At 39.6% G+C, this 17,081-nt stretch overlaps 1 protein-coding gene across 1 annotated transcript; it reads left to right on the forward strand.

Moving 5' to 3' along the window:
* The first annotated feature begins 626 nt into the window (after positions 1-626).
* On the forward strand, positions 627-16,621 carry mfsd14a2 (major facilitator superfamily domain containing 14A2). The gene is made up of 12 exons (XM_058648455.1): positions 627-870; positions 3,701-3,796; positions 6,047-6,109; positions 6,672-6,799; positions 7,158-7,272; positions 7,493-7,711; positions 9,107-9,220; positions 10,326-10,397; positions 10,895-11,007; positions 12,467-12,564; positions 13,090-13,247; positions 13,771-16,621. The coding sequence occupies exons 1-12, from the start codon at positions 787-789 to the stop codon at positions 13,981-13,983; spliced, it is 1,473 nt and encodes a 490-aa protein (XP_058504438.1). The 5' UTR covers positions 627-786; the 3' UTR covers positions 13,984-16,621.
* The last annotated feature ends 460 nt before the right edge of the window (positions 16,622-17,081 follow it).

A 17,081-nucleotide genomic window follows, 5' to 3' on the forward strand; every position in this document is an offset into this window, starting at 1 on the left:
ATATATTTATTCATTAAGAACAACAAAATAATTTGTTGTAGTGAGGAGGTTTGTCCTGCAGTGTCTTCAGAGACAACTAGGAAAGAGAACAGCAAGGATAAGTAGACCTATGACCAAATATGAAAAGTAGAGTAAGTAAAGTAAACTTACCAAAACTAAATAAATACAAATAAAATGGAATAAAAAAAACAACCAATTAAAAACTAACAATACAAGTTGGGTGGAGGTGCATATCATTAATTCAGTCCAGTGGTCATTTATTCAAGTCCTTTAATGCATGTGATTTGGCTCCTCTTATAATACTGAAAGAATAAAGGTATTAAGAAAATGGAGGTGGATTTTACTATACTCTGCGTCTAAAACATTTGACAAAACATAAATTCACATTACAACAGAGACGATCATATGTTTGTTTTTCATCATAATGCCATCTAAGGCATTTCCTCTCTGTTACCCGCGGTGTGACGTTTGCAAATAACAAGTCGAGAATGGTAGCGTCAACCGTTTTTTTTTTAACCAATCAAAGCTCGAGTGGCATTTGTACGTTTATAAGACAACCAATCTCTGGATTACTTTGCATGTTAGGGGCGGGTCTTCTCTCTGGTTGCGGAAGTCAGGTTGAAGATGAGAAATCATCATTTACTTAGCCCGCAGCTAGTTGCTAGCTGTTGCTCGGAGCCCTGTGTCGAGGTGTTGTCAGCGTAGCAGACGAAAACAGCACATTTCCTCGACTTTTACTCGGCGCAACGATGACCCTCTGACAACAAGAATGGACATAAGTTTACAATGACGGGGGAGAAAAAGAAGAAAAAGCGGCTGAACCGCAGCATTCTTCTTGCAAAGAAAATTATAATAAAAGATGGAGGAAGTGTGAGTTAAATATTTATTTATCTTCGTTGATTTAACTTGGCAGTGAGCTACTCTTGCTCTCGACCGCTAAAGTTAGTCTGTAGCTTTGTTCTTAAAAGAAAACGCAGCTGTGTGGGGCGGCAATTGATGGCTCTGTCCCCAGCAGGTAGAGTCACCCGTTAGCTGTGACCGCTAGCTAAATGGCTAACCTAGCGAGCTGTAAACTAGCAGCGTGTTAGCGGCCTACGTTAGCAGCCCGTTTACACGTCAGCTTGGCTCAGTCGTGTTTTTCTTCATCGTCTATCGTTGCAACCACCGTTTAACGTTCGCATATTACATTTAAATCACCCTTTATTGATAATTGTACTCCAAGTTTGTTCGAATATCGTTACAGGGCAGCACCAAATTGTACATCACACGAGCTCGGGAACTTTAGCACACTAGCATATGTGTTAACGGTTTTTGGCATTAATTTACATTTCTCAATTTACCCTTTCATGATTAAAGTGTTTCATGCATGTTTTGTCCTGCAAAGCGTCAAAGAAACGACGTAAGCTAACTTGTCGGAGAACGTAACACATCCCCGCTTGATTATGTTAACTACAGTATTTTTTTTCTTTCTGACATTACAGTGTTGCACCGTTTACTTAACGTAGCTAAAAGCAAGGCGGTAGGTAAGCAACAAACAGTGCTAACAGAAACTGGAAACACTCTGCCGAAGAGACTTAAGTACGAGAATGATTCCAGATTAAAGACTCATACTAAAATACTGTATGTGTTGATCATACATTGTACAATGATGTCAATATACACCGGTCAGCCTTACTATTAAGATGAGTTATTTGTCCATATGTGTCATTGTCATTTGTGGGGGAAATAAGTCCCCCACAAATACCAAGTCAAGAATTATTTCAATTCTTGACTTTTTACATATACTTTTACTTGACTTTTTACATATAAATATAGACTTGACTTAATTTCCTTTAGTAACTTGATTTTTTTCTGCACCCATGTGTCTTTGTGTATTCTGAATTCCATAAAACTGAACTAAAAATGAATTACATGATGTTATTCATTATTATAGTTATTATAGTATAATAATGGACCTAGTTTGCGTTTCACTTGACTACCTTCAGTTGCTCTGTTCGACATGAACACTATAGGTGCATGTTGTTGCATGTGTATATACAGTACACATACTATATATGTGCAGTCTCAACATACTGGTTTTAATGTTGTGGCTGATCTGTAATATGCTTTGGTTGCATGCATATAGTACATTGAGAGGCACATGATAGCCATCATAAATAATATAAAAGATGTGGTTTTTGAGATGTTTTTTACTTTTTACTGTAAGAGTGTATTCAGACTTGGTGTGTAATTGTTGTAAATACTGGCCATTCAGATTATGGGATGCGTATTCCTTTGGCCAAACAAATATCACAGGGCAGACAGTTATGATATCCTTATGAAGGTAGTCCTAATGGACAAGAACCTTTTCTCACAGTAATAACACATGGCTTTATAGGTTTCCTTTATAGTTTCCTTAGAAATATTATTGTTGCTGTACTATAATGCTGTAGTAAGGGCTGCCTGTTCACCCATTAAGATTAAGATTTTCACCTTCAGCACCCATTCATTGCATCTGATAGACTTTGATGAAAGTAAGATCTGTAGATAAATAGAAGGATGTGAAATTATTAAAGAGGAAGTGGCAGCATTTCAGTATGATAAGGCATTATAGATGGTCCTCCTTTTCCCCATAAAGGAGATGGTGTGACCATCTGTGTTTTATGGGGGGGGATTCAATCATACCCAGTCTTTTAATACCATTTTGTTTTCTCAACCTCCCCTCATGAGGAAATTACAAAGCATGTGTGGGTAAACAAGTACCATCTGTATTGGTCAAGGTAACCCTGGCCTACTTGACAATCAATGACTTATTTCAAGTGTGTTTTGCATGTTACAGATACAGGTCTGTATTTATAATGACCTGGTAAAGAACACAAAACATTCTGTTATTGTATTATAACATTACGTGTCATTTAGCAGACATATTACCAATTCAACTTTATTACCTCTTCTTTAGTTAATGTTTAATTTGTAGTTGTATTATATAGACAATTTCTTTTCTGGTAAATTAGCTCAATGTTAAGGTGAATGTATAATACTTTGTTTTACCCACAATTAACACATATAATATATAATCAAAACAGCTCAACATTGTCTCACTGTAGTAGTGTGCTAGGGAAACACTAATATAGTGGCTTGTTTTTCATTTTGGCAGCAGAAGTACAACTATCTTGTTGGATATGATATCAATGTGGAAAACAACCACTTCCTTTTTATGTCTTTCTATTCTATCAAAATGCTCAAACCTGGTTCCAGGCCTCTGAATTGCGGTTGTCAGAGGAGTCTAAATTAAGTTATTCAAAATGGCAGCTGAGTCTGATTATTATGTATGTGAATCATGTAAATTCTATAAAAAAAATACTTCAGCTGAGAATGTTACCTGTGTTTATGTAGTGACTGCTCTGACTTTCTCTGAGTGATTCTTGTCTATAAGTTTCCGTAGCTGTATACAGGAAGTGGCTAGTAACACGTCTCGGGGCGCCTTTGTTGTACTCGGATGTCAGCACTGTAATATTGTTAGGTACTTCTTCAAAAAATGTGTTTACTCAACTGCGGGTGGTCCTAAAAGATCAGATCTGTTTCATCACTGCCTTGAAATGGTTACATTTGATCTGTTGCCACCAGCTAACTTTAACGGACAATATGTTGTTTTACTGCTTATCAGCTAAATCCCATTCTCTTTGTGTGTGTGTGTGTGTGTTTGTGTGTCTCCACCCAGCCTCAGGGAATCGGTGAGCCCAGTGTTTACCATGCTGTGGTGGTCATCTTCCTGGAGTTTTTTGCATGGGGTCTCCTCACCACCCCGATGCTCGCGGTAAGTCTGGTTGCATGTGCTTTCACGTCGACACACACTGATATGTAAGCTGACGTTAAAGTTTGTTGTATATTCGTATGCCTACATCTCTCTTCTCTGAAACCCTCTGCAACGAGTGTCATTTCCCATTGAATCACTAAAGGCCCATCAGTGCCTATGAATAATTGAATTCTAATCAAACGAGTGAGGCCCTGGATGAGGCGTTGTTGTTTTTGTTTGGGTATATTGGCAGATGTTAGGCTGGGTGCTACTGGACTGAGAAATATGAAAAGGGCATCAAACAGTGGTATTGTCTGAGTTTTTTGTTAAAGGCTCATAGTGGGGTGTTGTTAGGCTACAGCACAGATGCCAGGCAGATCACACTATACACTCACTACACGCAGTGCACTACAGTGGTATGTTCAAGAGGAAACTGATCTGTCCATTTGTTATTTTCTGTTTTATTATTTAAGATTTAAATAAATTGACACTTCCTCAAAAAAAGTTGTGTATGTGTGTACATATTTTTACTTTACATGTCTCTTTTAGGGTAAAGACTTGGTTTTTGAGTTAGAGTTTGGGTTAGGCATTTATGTGTCATGTCAATGGGTGTCCTCACAATTATAGACATACAAGTTTAGTTGGATTGTGAGAGAGCTGAATAGTTTTCTGCTTTTCCTTTTTAGTCAAACACTTTAATTATTGATTTCATGTCCAGTTCCATGTATCTGAGCACTTTCATCCACATACATAAGTTTGTTTGTGTAGAAACCGGTATCTCTAGCAAATGATGAGCAAACATCTGTGAACCACATGTCTTGACCACACTGTCTTATATAATGTGTGCTTTCCTGCAGGCTCTCATTTGAAGAGGTAGTTGTGTGTGTAACTGTTGAGCATTAATTAGTGGGGGTTTGTTGTCCTCAAGATTCCTGGGTGAATGCAGGATTTGCATGTTGGAGTAATCAGAAGGTGTCTGAAAAGGAGAGGGACTGCTTCACCACTCCCAGTGAGCACTCTGCTTCATTAGTATCCAGCAGCAACGGTTGGTGTGGGTTGGGTAGCTGACTCCCTGAGGAAACGAAGGAGATTCTTAGCCATGCCACGAGCTTTCCCTCTTTACCTCTGAACAATATCCTGATCCTGTTTTCCAGTCTCAGTCGAGATTCGCGTGTCCTCAATTAAATTAAAAGCTTTATGTTCCCACACCAGGTTGAATGGCACTTGTATGCAACACTTTATGCTTCACGTTGGTGTTTTTGAACTTTGAATTGATCTATAAGTGACCTCCCTTCTCTTCCTGCATGCCTGAAAAGTTACATTGATCTTAGAATCTAGTGTCCACCTGTTTAAATTCTAGTTACATTACAGTAAATCTGTAACCTAATTCAAGGATATGGTTAGGCATATGTATTGATTTCCAGGATTTAAGTTAAAACTAGGGCTACAATTACAATTCATTTCATAATTGATCAATCTGACAATTATTTTTCTCGATTAAGCGATCAATCATTTGGTCCATAAAATGTCAGAAAATGTTAAAGTGGTAATCAGTGTTTCCCAAAGCTTTGTTGTGAATTGTCCACAAACCATAATTGTCATGTAAAAATCTGCATATCTGTGTTTTATTGGTTTGATAATGTATAACATTACACATCCAAGAAAGATGATGTCTAGTAATACCAAGTCTCATTGATTTGTCTATATGTCAGTGTTTGAGGAGGCTACAAACCTCTTTTTGTCTCTGTAACCACAGTTTTTCACTGTTTCACAGTCCTGTTTACTCATTGAGTAACTGTGCATAACAACAGGTCAAAGAACTCGGCCATCTGATAACACCCATCAATGGAACATGTAACCATGAAAACAATTGGTATACACCAAAGAAAGCCACGTTGTCAGTTTTTGCAACAAAAAAACAGTTTGACTACCTTAGTGAAGTTGAAGACATTTCACCTCTCATCCATATTTCAGGTCAGCGGTGTAGGAACATTTGGGTTATCAACATGTGGGTCAAAACCTTGTCTCAATTTACAGGTTTTTGTACTTTTTTAAGCACTTCTCGACTGTTCTGCAACAGACCTCCGTGATAGAATCATTCAGTCATGTCTTCTCTTAATTTCCATCCTACGTTATTTGTTGAATGGACAGGTTTTTGTTTAATGCTGACTAAACTACCTGAACACTGAAGAATGTCACAGTTTGAATTGTGATGCAGTTTTCTGTGGACGAGGGGGCTTCATATGCTGTTGTGTGTGCTTTATTCTCCAGGTTTTACACCAAACATTCCCCCAACACACATTCCTGATGAATGGGCTCATTCATGGTGTCAAGGTAAGAGATGACAGAGGAAAAATAGCAGCAGTATAACTTATTTAAATTGAGACTGCTGTGTTTTACACAATTTTTTTCAGTACTGCAAGTTTGTTTATTTTCGTTGTTGTAGGGACTGCACAGTGGCACTTTTGTGTCCAATACACATATCACAAGTCATAAGACCTTTTCAATTCTGGACTGAAGACGGGTGGAAAAAGAAGTCCTATAATTATTTTGGGTTTTATAGTTTTGTTTGTGACAAGAAAACCTGTTATTTTGTGTTCAAGAAACACTTTGCAACTACCAGCAAATGTTGTGAACATAAACCACATTGATAAGCGTGCGTTGAGTGGAGTTTGTATTTTGTAACTGTTGCTGCAGTGGACAAACTCTAAAATGATACACGTTGCAAACTTAGCTGTGTTGACACAGTGTCTGTACATGAATCATTGTGCTTGTTGACTTATGAGTGGAAACGTCACTTTAGTTATCCATTTACAGCTCTCTATTTAACTAAACTTCTCTCTTTTCAATTCTGTTATCCCACGTCATCCTCCATCTTCCCGTATGTCCCTTCTAGGGCCTATTATCATTTCTGAGCGCTCCACTGATTGGAGCATTGTCAGACGTATGGGGACGCAAGTCTTTCCTGCTGCTAACAGTCTTCTTCACGTGTGCGCCCATTCCACTGATGAAGATCAGCCCATGGTGAGTTTAGAAATAAACTTAACAGTTAACATTATTATTATTATTTGGTACAAAACAAATAAATGGTCAAAATATTTTTTAAAGCACACTTGTGTGATTCTAATGGCTAAAAAATGGGATTCAAAGTTTAAAAATTAGATTCCATAGGATTTAATATGTAATGTAATATCAAGTTACTGCTCTGAAATATTTATTAAAGGTTGCAGAATCAAATAAACCTCCTTATAGCCTCCTTTTGAAAATCGAGTCCTCTCCTTCCAGTTTAATAGAACCAAACTACGTTCTGACAGACTACTGACCCTGAAGTAAGCAATAGCTTGTTACATGTGGTTATTTAATTTGTGTTTTCTTTTTGCAGGTGGTACTTTGCGGTCATCTCCATGTCTGGCGTCTTTGCTGTCACCTTCTCTGTGATCTTTGCTTACGTGGCCGACATCACGCAGGAGCATGAGAGGAGCACAGCATACGGTTTGGTAGGGAGATGGCTGTCCATGTTTAAAATATGTGGATAAACATTGTAAACGCTACATAAAAGAATTACCATTGGATAACTGTCACTCTCGTCTATCAGATTAAACAAAATGGTCAATATTCAGAGAAAATAAAAGCCCCAATATATAAAAGAGGAATCCACAAAAGAACAATTGCTTCATGTTTTGCTCACCTCGGCTCTGCTGTGTCCTCCCTCCCCAGGTATCGGCGACCTTTGCAGCCAGCCTGGTTACCAGCCCTGCCATTGGAGCATACCTGTCTGTGACCTATGGTGACACGTTGGTGGTGATCCTGGCCACAGCCATCGCACTGCTCGACATCTGCTTCATCCTAGTGGCTGTACCAGAGTCGCTGCCAGAGAAGATGAGGCCAGCATCATGGGGAGCACCAATCTCCTGGGAACAGGCGGACCCATTTGCTGTGAGTGGAAAACACAGCCCACTTCAATGATCATTTAGCAGTGTTGACGAGCGAGTGTTCAGCATAAGTTCTATTCAACCGTTCAACATTTGGTTTCTGATCAGCTTCTGATCAGATTTCAGTTCTCTGCTATTTTAAATATGTACATAACAACATAACCACGTGTGCTAAATGATGAAAAGTGTGTCAACAATAAATGTAGTTTTCTAGAACCTCTGTCTATGTAGCAATAGCGTCTTAAAAAAAGTGGGGGAGCTCCGTGGAGCAAGTCGCCTTTAAATGGAAAGACAGCTGCTCTTGGCCGCCATGTTGGATGTAAAGCTAGCATGCCAGGTGGTTGTGATTGATTGGTTCGCCTTTTTTAGGAGATTCTGAAGTTGGCTGAGTGAATTGATGTGCTATGCAAAGCTCTGCAATGAAATTAGATTACATTAGCTTAAAATGCGAAACGAAAATGCCGAATCAATATGTAGTGGTCAGTGATGACAGTGTGGACAAAAGACAAACAAATCGATGTACAGGAGACACAGATGTGTAAAACATTTTGTGTTCACTAGTAAGAGGACGTTATTTTAAGTCAGCAGTCATTTACTGTGGGCCGGGATGCATTTAGGTTCACACTGCTTAACGATCAGAAGTCATGTTGTAATGTAGCTTCAGTGGGGATGGTGTGCAAAGACCTTTAGATGGATATGTGCTTCCATGTCAGTTTCTACATTAATCGCTAATTTGCTTTTCTGAAAAAGAGTTGCTAGAGGGGTCTGAATACTTGCTCAATATAGCGACAAAGTCATTAAGTTGGCAACACTGTTTGCCGGATGACGAGCGGGAAAGGAAGTTGGAACCAGTTATAATATTAAAAGAGTTATTTTCCGAACAAAAGCCCCCATTTTCTAACAATCGATTTGTTTTGATTATTTTGTTTTTGTAATTGTTATGGCCCCTGAAAAATATCGATTTAAAAGCTGAAAGTCAAATGATTCTGCAATATCCCATATAAAAGAATAACATTGCACACATACATGTTTGTATGTTTATGTTAAGAAAAAGTGAGTAAACAACCATGGACAAGAATGGTTAGCGGCATGCGGGTGCTCTTTTTAAACATCTTTTGTAACATTTTACGGACGAACAGCTTTTTTGTCAGTTTAAGATAGCCATTCCATAATTTGCTTCCCTACAACAATACAGCTATATCAAGACAATGGTCAGTGGATATTTCAGTTGTAAAAGTAAAAGTCAAAAGTTGCAGCAAGAAAGAAGGAAGTTGACGGTACGTTTGCTGGATTCAGAACTACCCAATTCTACAAACATACAGTATCTTTTCTTAAGGTGATTATATCTGTGTTACACATTCTTGCAGCATGCATTTATTTCTCTTCTTCTCTCTTCCAGTCTCTGCGTAAAGTGGGCCAGGATTCCACAGTGCTGCTCATCTGTATCACAGTGTTTCTCTCCTACCTCCCTGAAGCCGGCCAGTACTCCAGCTTCTTCCTCTATCTCAGACAGGTATGGCTCTTCTTAGACATAAATGCTTTTGTGTGTGTGCGCGTGCGTGTGTGTGTGTGTGTCTGTGCGCCTCATATAAATATATATATGTGTGTGTGTGTGTATGTATATCAGATGTGTTTGATATAAAGTTGTTTTTTTTCGCTCAGGGTATTCTTTTTGATTTCTTTTAAGATGATATTTTTATTCAGAGGATAAGCTTATGGCTCATTCATGAAACCAAATTCTACTTCAGTAATTTGTGTTTCTAATGGAAGAAAATGGACTAAATGACCGTTGCACAAGTTGAAATTTGCAGAGCGCCCACTTTCACTTGCATTATATCCAAGATTGGATCAGCAGCTTTGCTGAGTTGCCTATTTCTCTGCTTGAACAAATAGAGAAAATTCATTATGTGTCTCAGCAAAATGCTACAGCAGGAAACCCTGTGCCTCTGCGAACGCATGTTGCCAAAAATGGACAGGTAGTTATTTATAGACTGTTAGCATCTGGAACAAGCTTGCTGCTCCGAAACAGACTGATGAGGTGTGACCTCTCTTTTTCTAAACCGTCTGTACAGAGGACTGTTAACTTTGTAAACAGTCAGTTAAACCAGTCAGGCAAGTAAGACACACGCATACACACAGAGCTGTTATTCCTTCTACCACCTTGACAAAGACGGCGATGCTGCTCTTGAGTGTTTAGGCCTTTATTACTCACCACACCCTTGTGTTCTCTTTTTACCAAATTAGTTAATCATATACCTTTCTGTTTTCAGTGTCATTCTAGACACTTCACACAAGCTGTTCTGCCTCTGCTGCCTGTGTTAAAGGGTAACATATTTGACCTGAATACACCTAAGAACACAATGGAGGGGAAAATAAAGGCTTGCACTTTTTTTGTTGCAAGATGCAGTTTGCCCAGAACAATGTGGACAAATCTCCTCCCTTAATTGTGTTTATTGAAGAGTGTGAATAGGGGCTTCCTGTGTTTGTGCATGCTGCTCTGTAGATGAATGGGTCATGTCCTAACTTGTATTGTTTCACTTCTCTCTTTCTCTTTCTCTTTCTCTCTCTCTCTCTCTCTCTCTCTCTCTCTCCCCCCCCCCTCTCCCTCTCTCCCTCAGGTTATAGGCTTCACATCAGAGACTGTGGCTGCTTTTATAGCTGTAGTGGGGATCCTCTCAATACTAGCTCAGGTATTTGAAAATATTTACTAATGTTTGGGTTCTCCTCAACATTGAGCAGCCCCCCAATGTTTTTATTGTGTTGTAGTGTTTCGCAGTTCTCTAAACTGCAAGGAGTAGTTTAATTTTTATGGCCCTAATCCACAAAGTTACCAAAGCCATTGCTCACAGACACACTCAGTATGGATAAGGAAGCGAAACCCAAAAGTCTTCAAAGGTTGTTGGGAGGGCAGTGGCGCAATTTGTGGAAGAACCGATCACAAAAAAACGATTTTGACATGCTTTCAACACGCACCTCCACGTCCATCGCACCATCCCAATAAGTGAGACAGATTTTATTTACATTCCGTACACACATTAAGTGTGTCTTCCAAAAATGGGCTTTAGAGCAATATTGTTAGTCACATGTAATTTGATTCTTTGAATCCTATCAACAGAATATTTTATCTCTACAACTGTGTCAAGAGTGACATGGATATAAGATGAAAGTATATCTTGTGTTTCCACAGACGGTGGTGTTGGGAATCCTGATGCGGTCCATTGGAAATAAAAACACAATACTGCTCGGCCTCGGCTTCCAGATCCTCCAGCTGGCGTGGTACGGCTTCGGCTCTCAGCCCTGGTCAGTATCTCCTTCAACTTGTTTATAATATGCGCACATACAACTTGACACACATATCTACCCCCAGTATACCAGAGCATACCCAACGCATTTAAGTCACATTTACACACCAACACACACTCGGCTCATTTGCAGACTGGGAGGAGAGAAGCTGGAGGAGAAGTGGCACCTGATTTTGACAGTTTGTGAGAAAGCAGGAGGAGGGGGGTGTTCAGGTCAAGTAGCTTTTCACTGTGAGGGGTGATTTTATCAAAGGCAGCGCTGTAGTCAATGAAAATCATCCCTGCACAGGTATCTGGTTGTTTAAATGGCTCAACACTGTGTGGAGTTCTATAATGATGACATCTTCTGTGCATCTGTTTGCTCTATAAGCAAAACTGGTGAGTGTAAATGTTGGGAATGAGGTGACCTTACAGACCTATTACAAAACCACAGTCTTCATGATTCAGCATGAGTTAACGCTCTTTGCTCACATTAAATTCCATTGAAGAAGCTGAAGCCGCTTGTCTACATTTAACCGTGTGTCAGTCAGTATCCTCCCTCGGTCAGTTGAGAAAGACTGTATTTTTAAGTACAGGTTTGAACTAGAATTCCTTGCCACTGTTGTTATCCCCTGACAAATCACTAGAGGGGAGCATAGCTTAAAGGTAAGCTAGAAGGTAACGTTACCACTGAGGTGTTGGCCTTTTTATATACATACCCTGTGGTGACACAGTAGTCTGATATCTGGGACTATTATCAATGGCATCAATGTATTGATATTTGTTTGACTGATGTAAAAAAAAAAAAGAGGCTGAAATTATTTATTTCCAGAAGTATGTTTGCAATATGTTTCAGAAAACTATTTATTTACTATTTCCGATTAAAGATTTTGCTTCTTTGTGTATCAAGGTGATTACACCATACAAGCATCATCCACTTGCAGATGATCAGTTTCATTTTCCCCCTGAAATGAGATCAGCTCCATAGGTTTCTTTTGATGTTTTGACCTGGAAAAAACTGTAAAATGTACTGATTCTTTTAAAGGAAAAAAAAACACCTCTCTCTTTTAACCTCTCTATGATTTTCCAGCCAATGAATATCAACCTGGGTGATTTTTCTGACTATTTATGGTCAAGTATGGGCTTTAGCTGAAGCTTGCTTAAGATGTGCTGAACTGCAAGTTGATCATGATTTATAAAGGGACACTAAATGAGACCCCAGGTCTTTAAGTCCTGGTCAAAAATCACAGACAGAAGGTAGAGGTAGGACAGGCAAAGAGCAAGAAGTTGTTTTTACACTCTTGTTGCTGCAACGTTTCACTGAAACAAATCATCTATCAAAAGGAAAATTATACCATCATTTCTTCTAGTGTATATGTTTATTTTGAGCACAAACTTTATCCACAAAAGCTTTAACTAAACATAGTCTGAAAGAACCTTTTTTTCATTTAGTTTGTATTGCTCACATGTGTTTATAGGATGATGTGGGCAGCTGGAGCTGTGGCAGCCATGTCCAGCATCACTTTCCCGGCCATCAGCGCCATCGTGTCCCGGAATGCTGATCCAGACCAACAAGGTACGTTTCTGATCTGTTTGTAGAACTGTTGCATTTCCTGGCAATATAATACCAAAACAATGCATCAAGAATGCATCAGTGTTTGACTCTGACTTAAGCCGTGTTTCCATCACCGTACAGTTCGGTACGGTTTGGAACCGTAAAGCCCTCGGATCAGGCTTGCATTTCGACTGAGAACGGTACCTTTACTTGGTAGGCGGTGTTACACTGTGCTCAATGGCCACGTGAATTGTTGGGTCAATTATTTTGGTACTGTTCGTACTGTAAACTCAAAAAAATATGTACTTTACTGAACCGAACCATTCCACTCGGTGGAAACACGGCTTTAGAATGAATGCGTCAAAACTTTGCTTTCTTTGTTTACAATTACTGCTGAAATTGTCAAATATCTAATCAGTATCAATCCTTATTTGACCAGGAGAAGTCACTGTGCTCTTCTGTAATTACAAAAGTGTTTTGTAATGAAATCTCATTGGCTCACGATCAAATGAATGTGTTAATGTTTGTGTCCGTGTGTGTCTGCAGGTGTCGTCCAGGGAATGATTACAGGAATCCGTGGCCTCTGTAATGGTTTGGGTCCTGCCCTTTATGGTTTTGTCTTCTACTTGTTCCACGTGGAGCTGAGCGACACAGACGGCTCAGAGAAAGGTGCCAAAGTCAACATGGCCAACCCCACAGATGAGGTAAACATCCGTTTAGGTCACTGAGTCCTGTGTAGTGTACAAATAATGTCACACATTTGGTAATAGAGCTTTGGCTGATTATTATTTAATTACTCCATTACTATTTATTTGTTTTTTATTATTGGAAAAAGTTTATATCTTATGTATTAATACTTACCTTATCCTTGGGTTGTCAAAAAAAAGATGGCATCCCTGTTTGCAACAGTGTTATAAGTGTGAACCTGCATCTTGACTGGATTGACGTGTTTTCTTAGGATTAAAATATTGAAAATTGCTACAAAGTTTGTTGTAGTCAAATTTTAAAATCCTCTTGTTTGTTCCGATGTTTATTGAAAATATCCCTGTTAGTTATGTGTTATCCTCTTCCATGTGGCTTTGAAATTTTTATTGACTATCGAGTATTTTCGCTGGGCATCAGAAATAAATTCTAGGACCACGACAACCCTGATTTATCCTTCTATTTTGATATTTAACTGTTAAAACCCATGAGATAAAGTATACATCTTATCTTCCTTCTCTGCAGAGTTCCATCATCCCAGGTCCTCCCTTCCTCTTCGGTGCATGCTCAGTGCTGCTGTCTCTGCTGGTCGCCCTGTTTATCCCAGAGCACACGGGGGCCGGCCCGAGACCCGGCGCCTACAAGAAGCACAGCAACGGGGCACAGAGTCACTCCCACAGCCCCCAGGGCAGCGGGGCAGAGGGCAAGGAGCCTCTGCTCGAGGACAGCAGCGTATAACCTTAGCTAAAGGGGGCGGACACCCTCACTCCCCAGCCAAACGCCTGCACAAACGGACAAAGTACACACATTTTACCGTACAGACACACTCGCACCTCAGGCGCACATGAGACTTGAGTGCCGCAGAAGAGGTGTATGTGTCCATGTTTGTGTCCACAGCACAAAAGTGGGCACTTGTTCCTGAGCAGCCCTGTTGTGTGTGTGTGTGTGTTTTTTTAAAGCAGGGTAATTGTGAGGACCCTGTTCAATGAGAGAGTGAGTATTTTTCAGGCTGCACTGGAAACGTGTGTGTGTGTGACTTGGCTGAGCTGGACTCTAATCCCTGGTTTCTATAATACGGTAACAGAGTAGAGCATACAGCAAGGTCACCCCCCCTCCTGGTGAAAACCAGAAACAAAGCGTTTTAGTTGAACGAGTGTGAGCATAGAGTTTCTCAAATGTCACTAAATCCCTGTGTGATTCTTCTCGTTCCTGTGTTGCCGGTTAAGTGGCAGCTTGGCCTGTCTCATGGTTCACTGCAGTTCTGCTGTGACAACATTTTCAAGAAGGGAACACACATTTTTCTTTTTTTTGTCCTCTGAATGCACAGTAGCTGTAAACCTGTGAGTGGCGTCTCACAGAAGCGAGGACAGGGTCAAACAGTTTTACTTTAACGGCTTTGTAAGATCACCATTTGTTTCAATATCGCACTCGTTAACAGACGGAAGTGTGTGCATACATGACCACTTAATTCATTTGTTCTGTTTTTTCAACATTTACTTGCCATTCTCTAGGTTAGGATTACATTTTGGGTTGTATATGTTTCTGTTTAATCCAAAGGATAGTTGTGCTTTCAAATTTTAATCCAAGAAACAAATGTTGCCTTGACGTGACTTGAGATAAATGAATATATACATAAAGAAGACACATTACGTGACCTGTATGAAGACCCAGGTCTGAGGAGGCTCTGTAATCTTACACTATCGCTCCCATCGGAGCCGTTACTCACTTTTTATTCCTCTTCTTTTTTTTGCTTAACGTCCTTCCCGTCACTCAGTTTTCTGACGTTTATCACCAACAGGTTTGAGTTTTGCAGAGAGATGCTTTTATTTCAAAAAGCCTCCGGGCCATTTAGTAGCTGGACGCTCTGGAAAGTCTCTTATCAGCGGTCAGTGGTGAGTGACGCCGACTGTTAATGCAGGGAGTTTGAATTAATATCATTGAGTTCAACAGCCGATCGGTGATGTCACCGCAGGGCTGTAATGTAAACAGTCAGATTGGCGTAAAAACGGATTAACGGTGTCGTAATCTCTCTCGCTCAGAGACTCAACTTTTAGATGTCAAGCACCTCATTTAACAGGCTACAGATTGTCCACAAGGGGGAGCGGTTTGGTCACTGTACAGCATCTGCATGAACCTGCCTGAAAGCAGCGGCAGCCCCTATATGCCCTCTACAGGCCGGGGAAAGAACAGTAGCTTCAATATTGAGGAATGAAAAACAGCGACAGAATCTTCAGTATTTCTCGAGTTTCGATGTTGAAAAAGAAAGTTAATTTCACATTGTAAACTGCTGCTGTTGCTTTTCTCCTCACAGGTTGACGCTGTGTGTCCCCTCTTTATTTTATTTCTTTCCTTGTCCCGATGACTGTTAAAGACCGCTTTAAATGATTCCAGGCGCCATTTTAAAACCTTTAATTAAAATAAAAATAGGAAAATGTCAAGTGCATTTAAACAAAATTACAACAGATACTGTTAAGTAACTGACGCTGGATTTCAACATCCCTCGAGTGACGTCATGTTTTTGTGCCAATTTCGGTTGCTTTTTCATACGCGTCGTGAATGTGTGAGTGGTGTGGATATTGTTTTTTTGTTTTTTTTGACTTAATGTCTCTGGCTCAAGATTTAAGTTTTAACACTCTTCTTTTTATATGTCTTTTTAAAACGTCATTTTTAGGCTTGTTTTTTTTTCTTCTTTTTCTGTTTTCAGTCTTCAATATCAAGCTTTTCTCCTTTTCAGTTAACACATTTTCAAAGTCACTGAATGTTGAGAGCCAGGCCGGAGACGTCGACCACACCTCGCCCTCAACATTTTGGCCTTTCACGTAGTTTAAATAAATTAATTCAGAGGACGAGAGTGTTACGCAAAGCAAAGGATGTTACTGTTAATTTAATCTTTTTCTATTTATTTATCATCTATTTGGACCAAGACGACAAAATCCAGACCCCTTTTAAATTTGTCAAGATTCTGCACCAGCCCAGCGTACACTTGCGTACAGCTTACACGCAGACGACTGTAAATGTACAAAAAAAGGAAATCATGTGTACTACGTCAAGTAAATGTACATATTTATCGCTCAAGAAGATAATGGCCGCCACTTGGTCTATTTGGTTGTATGGTGCAGTTCTCTAATTATTATACAGTATATTTCTCAAGACTTACCTGCTAGCCACTCCTGGTTTTAGTACGATCACGTGGTTTGTGGCCTGAACCCCCCTCTCTCTCTCTCTCTCTCTCTCTCTCTGTCTCTCTCTCTCTCTCTCTCTGTGTGCCTAAATTTAGCCAAGACATGAGTATGGCAACATAAGTAAATGGTGGTTATTATGTAAATATGGGAAACTAATGACAAACTATTTATTAAAGGTTTATTGTACAATGAAATGTTTGTGTGGTGCATATGTTTGGGTAAAGCGTTGCGAAGTTAAGTCTTAATAAAAGTGTTTCCTTTTTAGTTTAGAGCTCTGGTTAAACAGGTTTGTTTGTTTAGTCACATTAAGAGTTCTGTTTTACTCTACGTACACACTGTAAACATTTGATTCAGTGGTTATTATTGCACAAACCTAAGCTCATTTACTCTCTGAGGTTTGAGCCGTTCTTTATTAAAACCACAGGGGGGCATCTGTCCAGGGGTATCTGCAGCTTTTTAAGTCTTAAAGCACTGCTTTCAGCTCGCTCTTTCTTTTTGAGAGAACTCAAAAAAGTGTGAATGTTTTCTTTAACCTACTAGACGCTGTGGACATGATCAATTAGTGTATAATAATCTCGCGCTGGTTAACCGGTCGTTCATCAAGTTCTGGTTCATAACGATACGACTGATTCATTATTCACCATGGCCTACAGC

Source organism: Solea solea, chromosome 1 (assembly GCF_958295425.1).
Source record: "Solea solea chromosome 1, fSolSol10.1, whole genome shotgun sequence".
NCBI classification, from domain to species: domain Eukaryota; kingdom Metazoa; phylum Chordata; class Actinopteri; order Pleuronectiformes; family Soleidae; genus Solea; species Solea solea.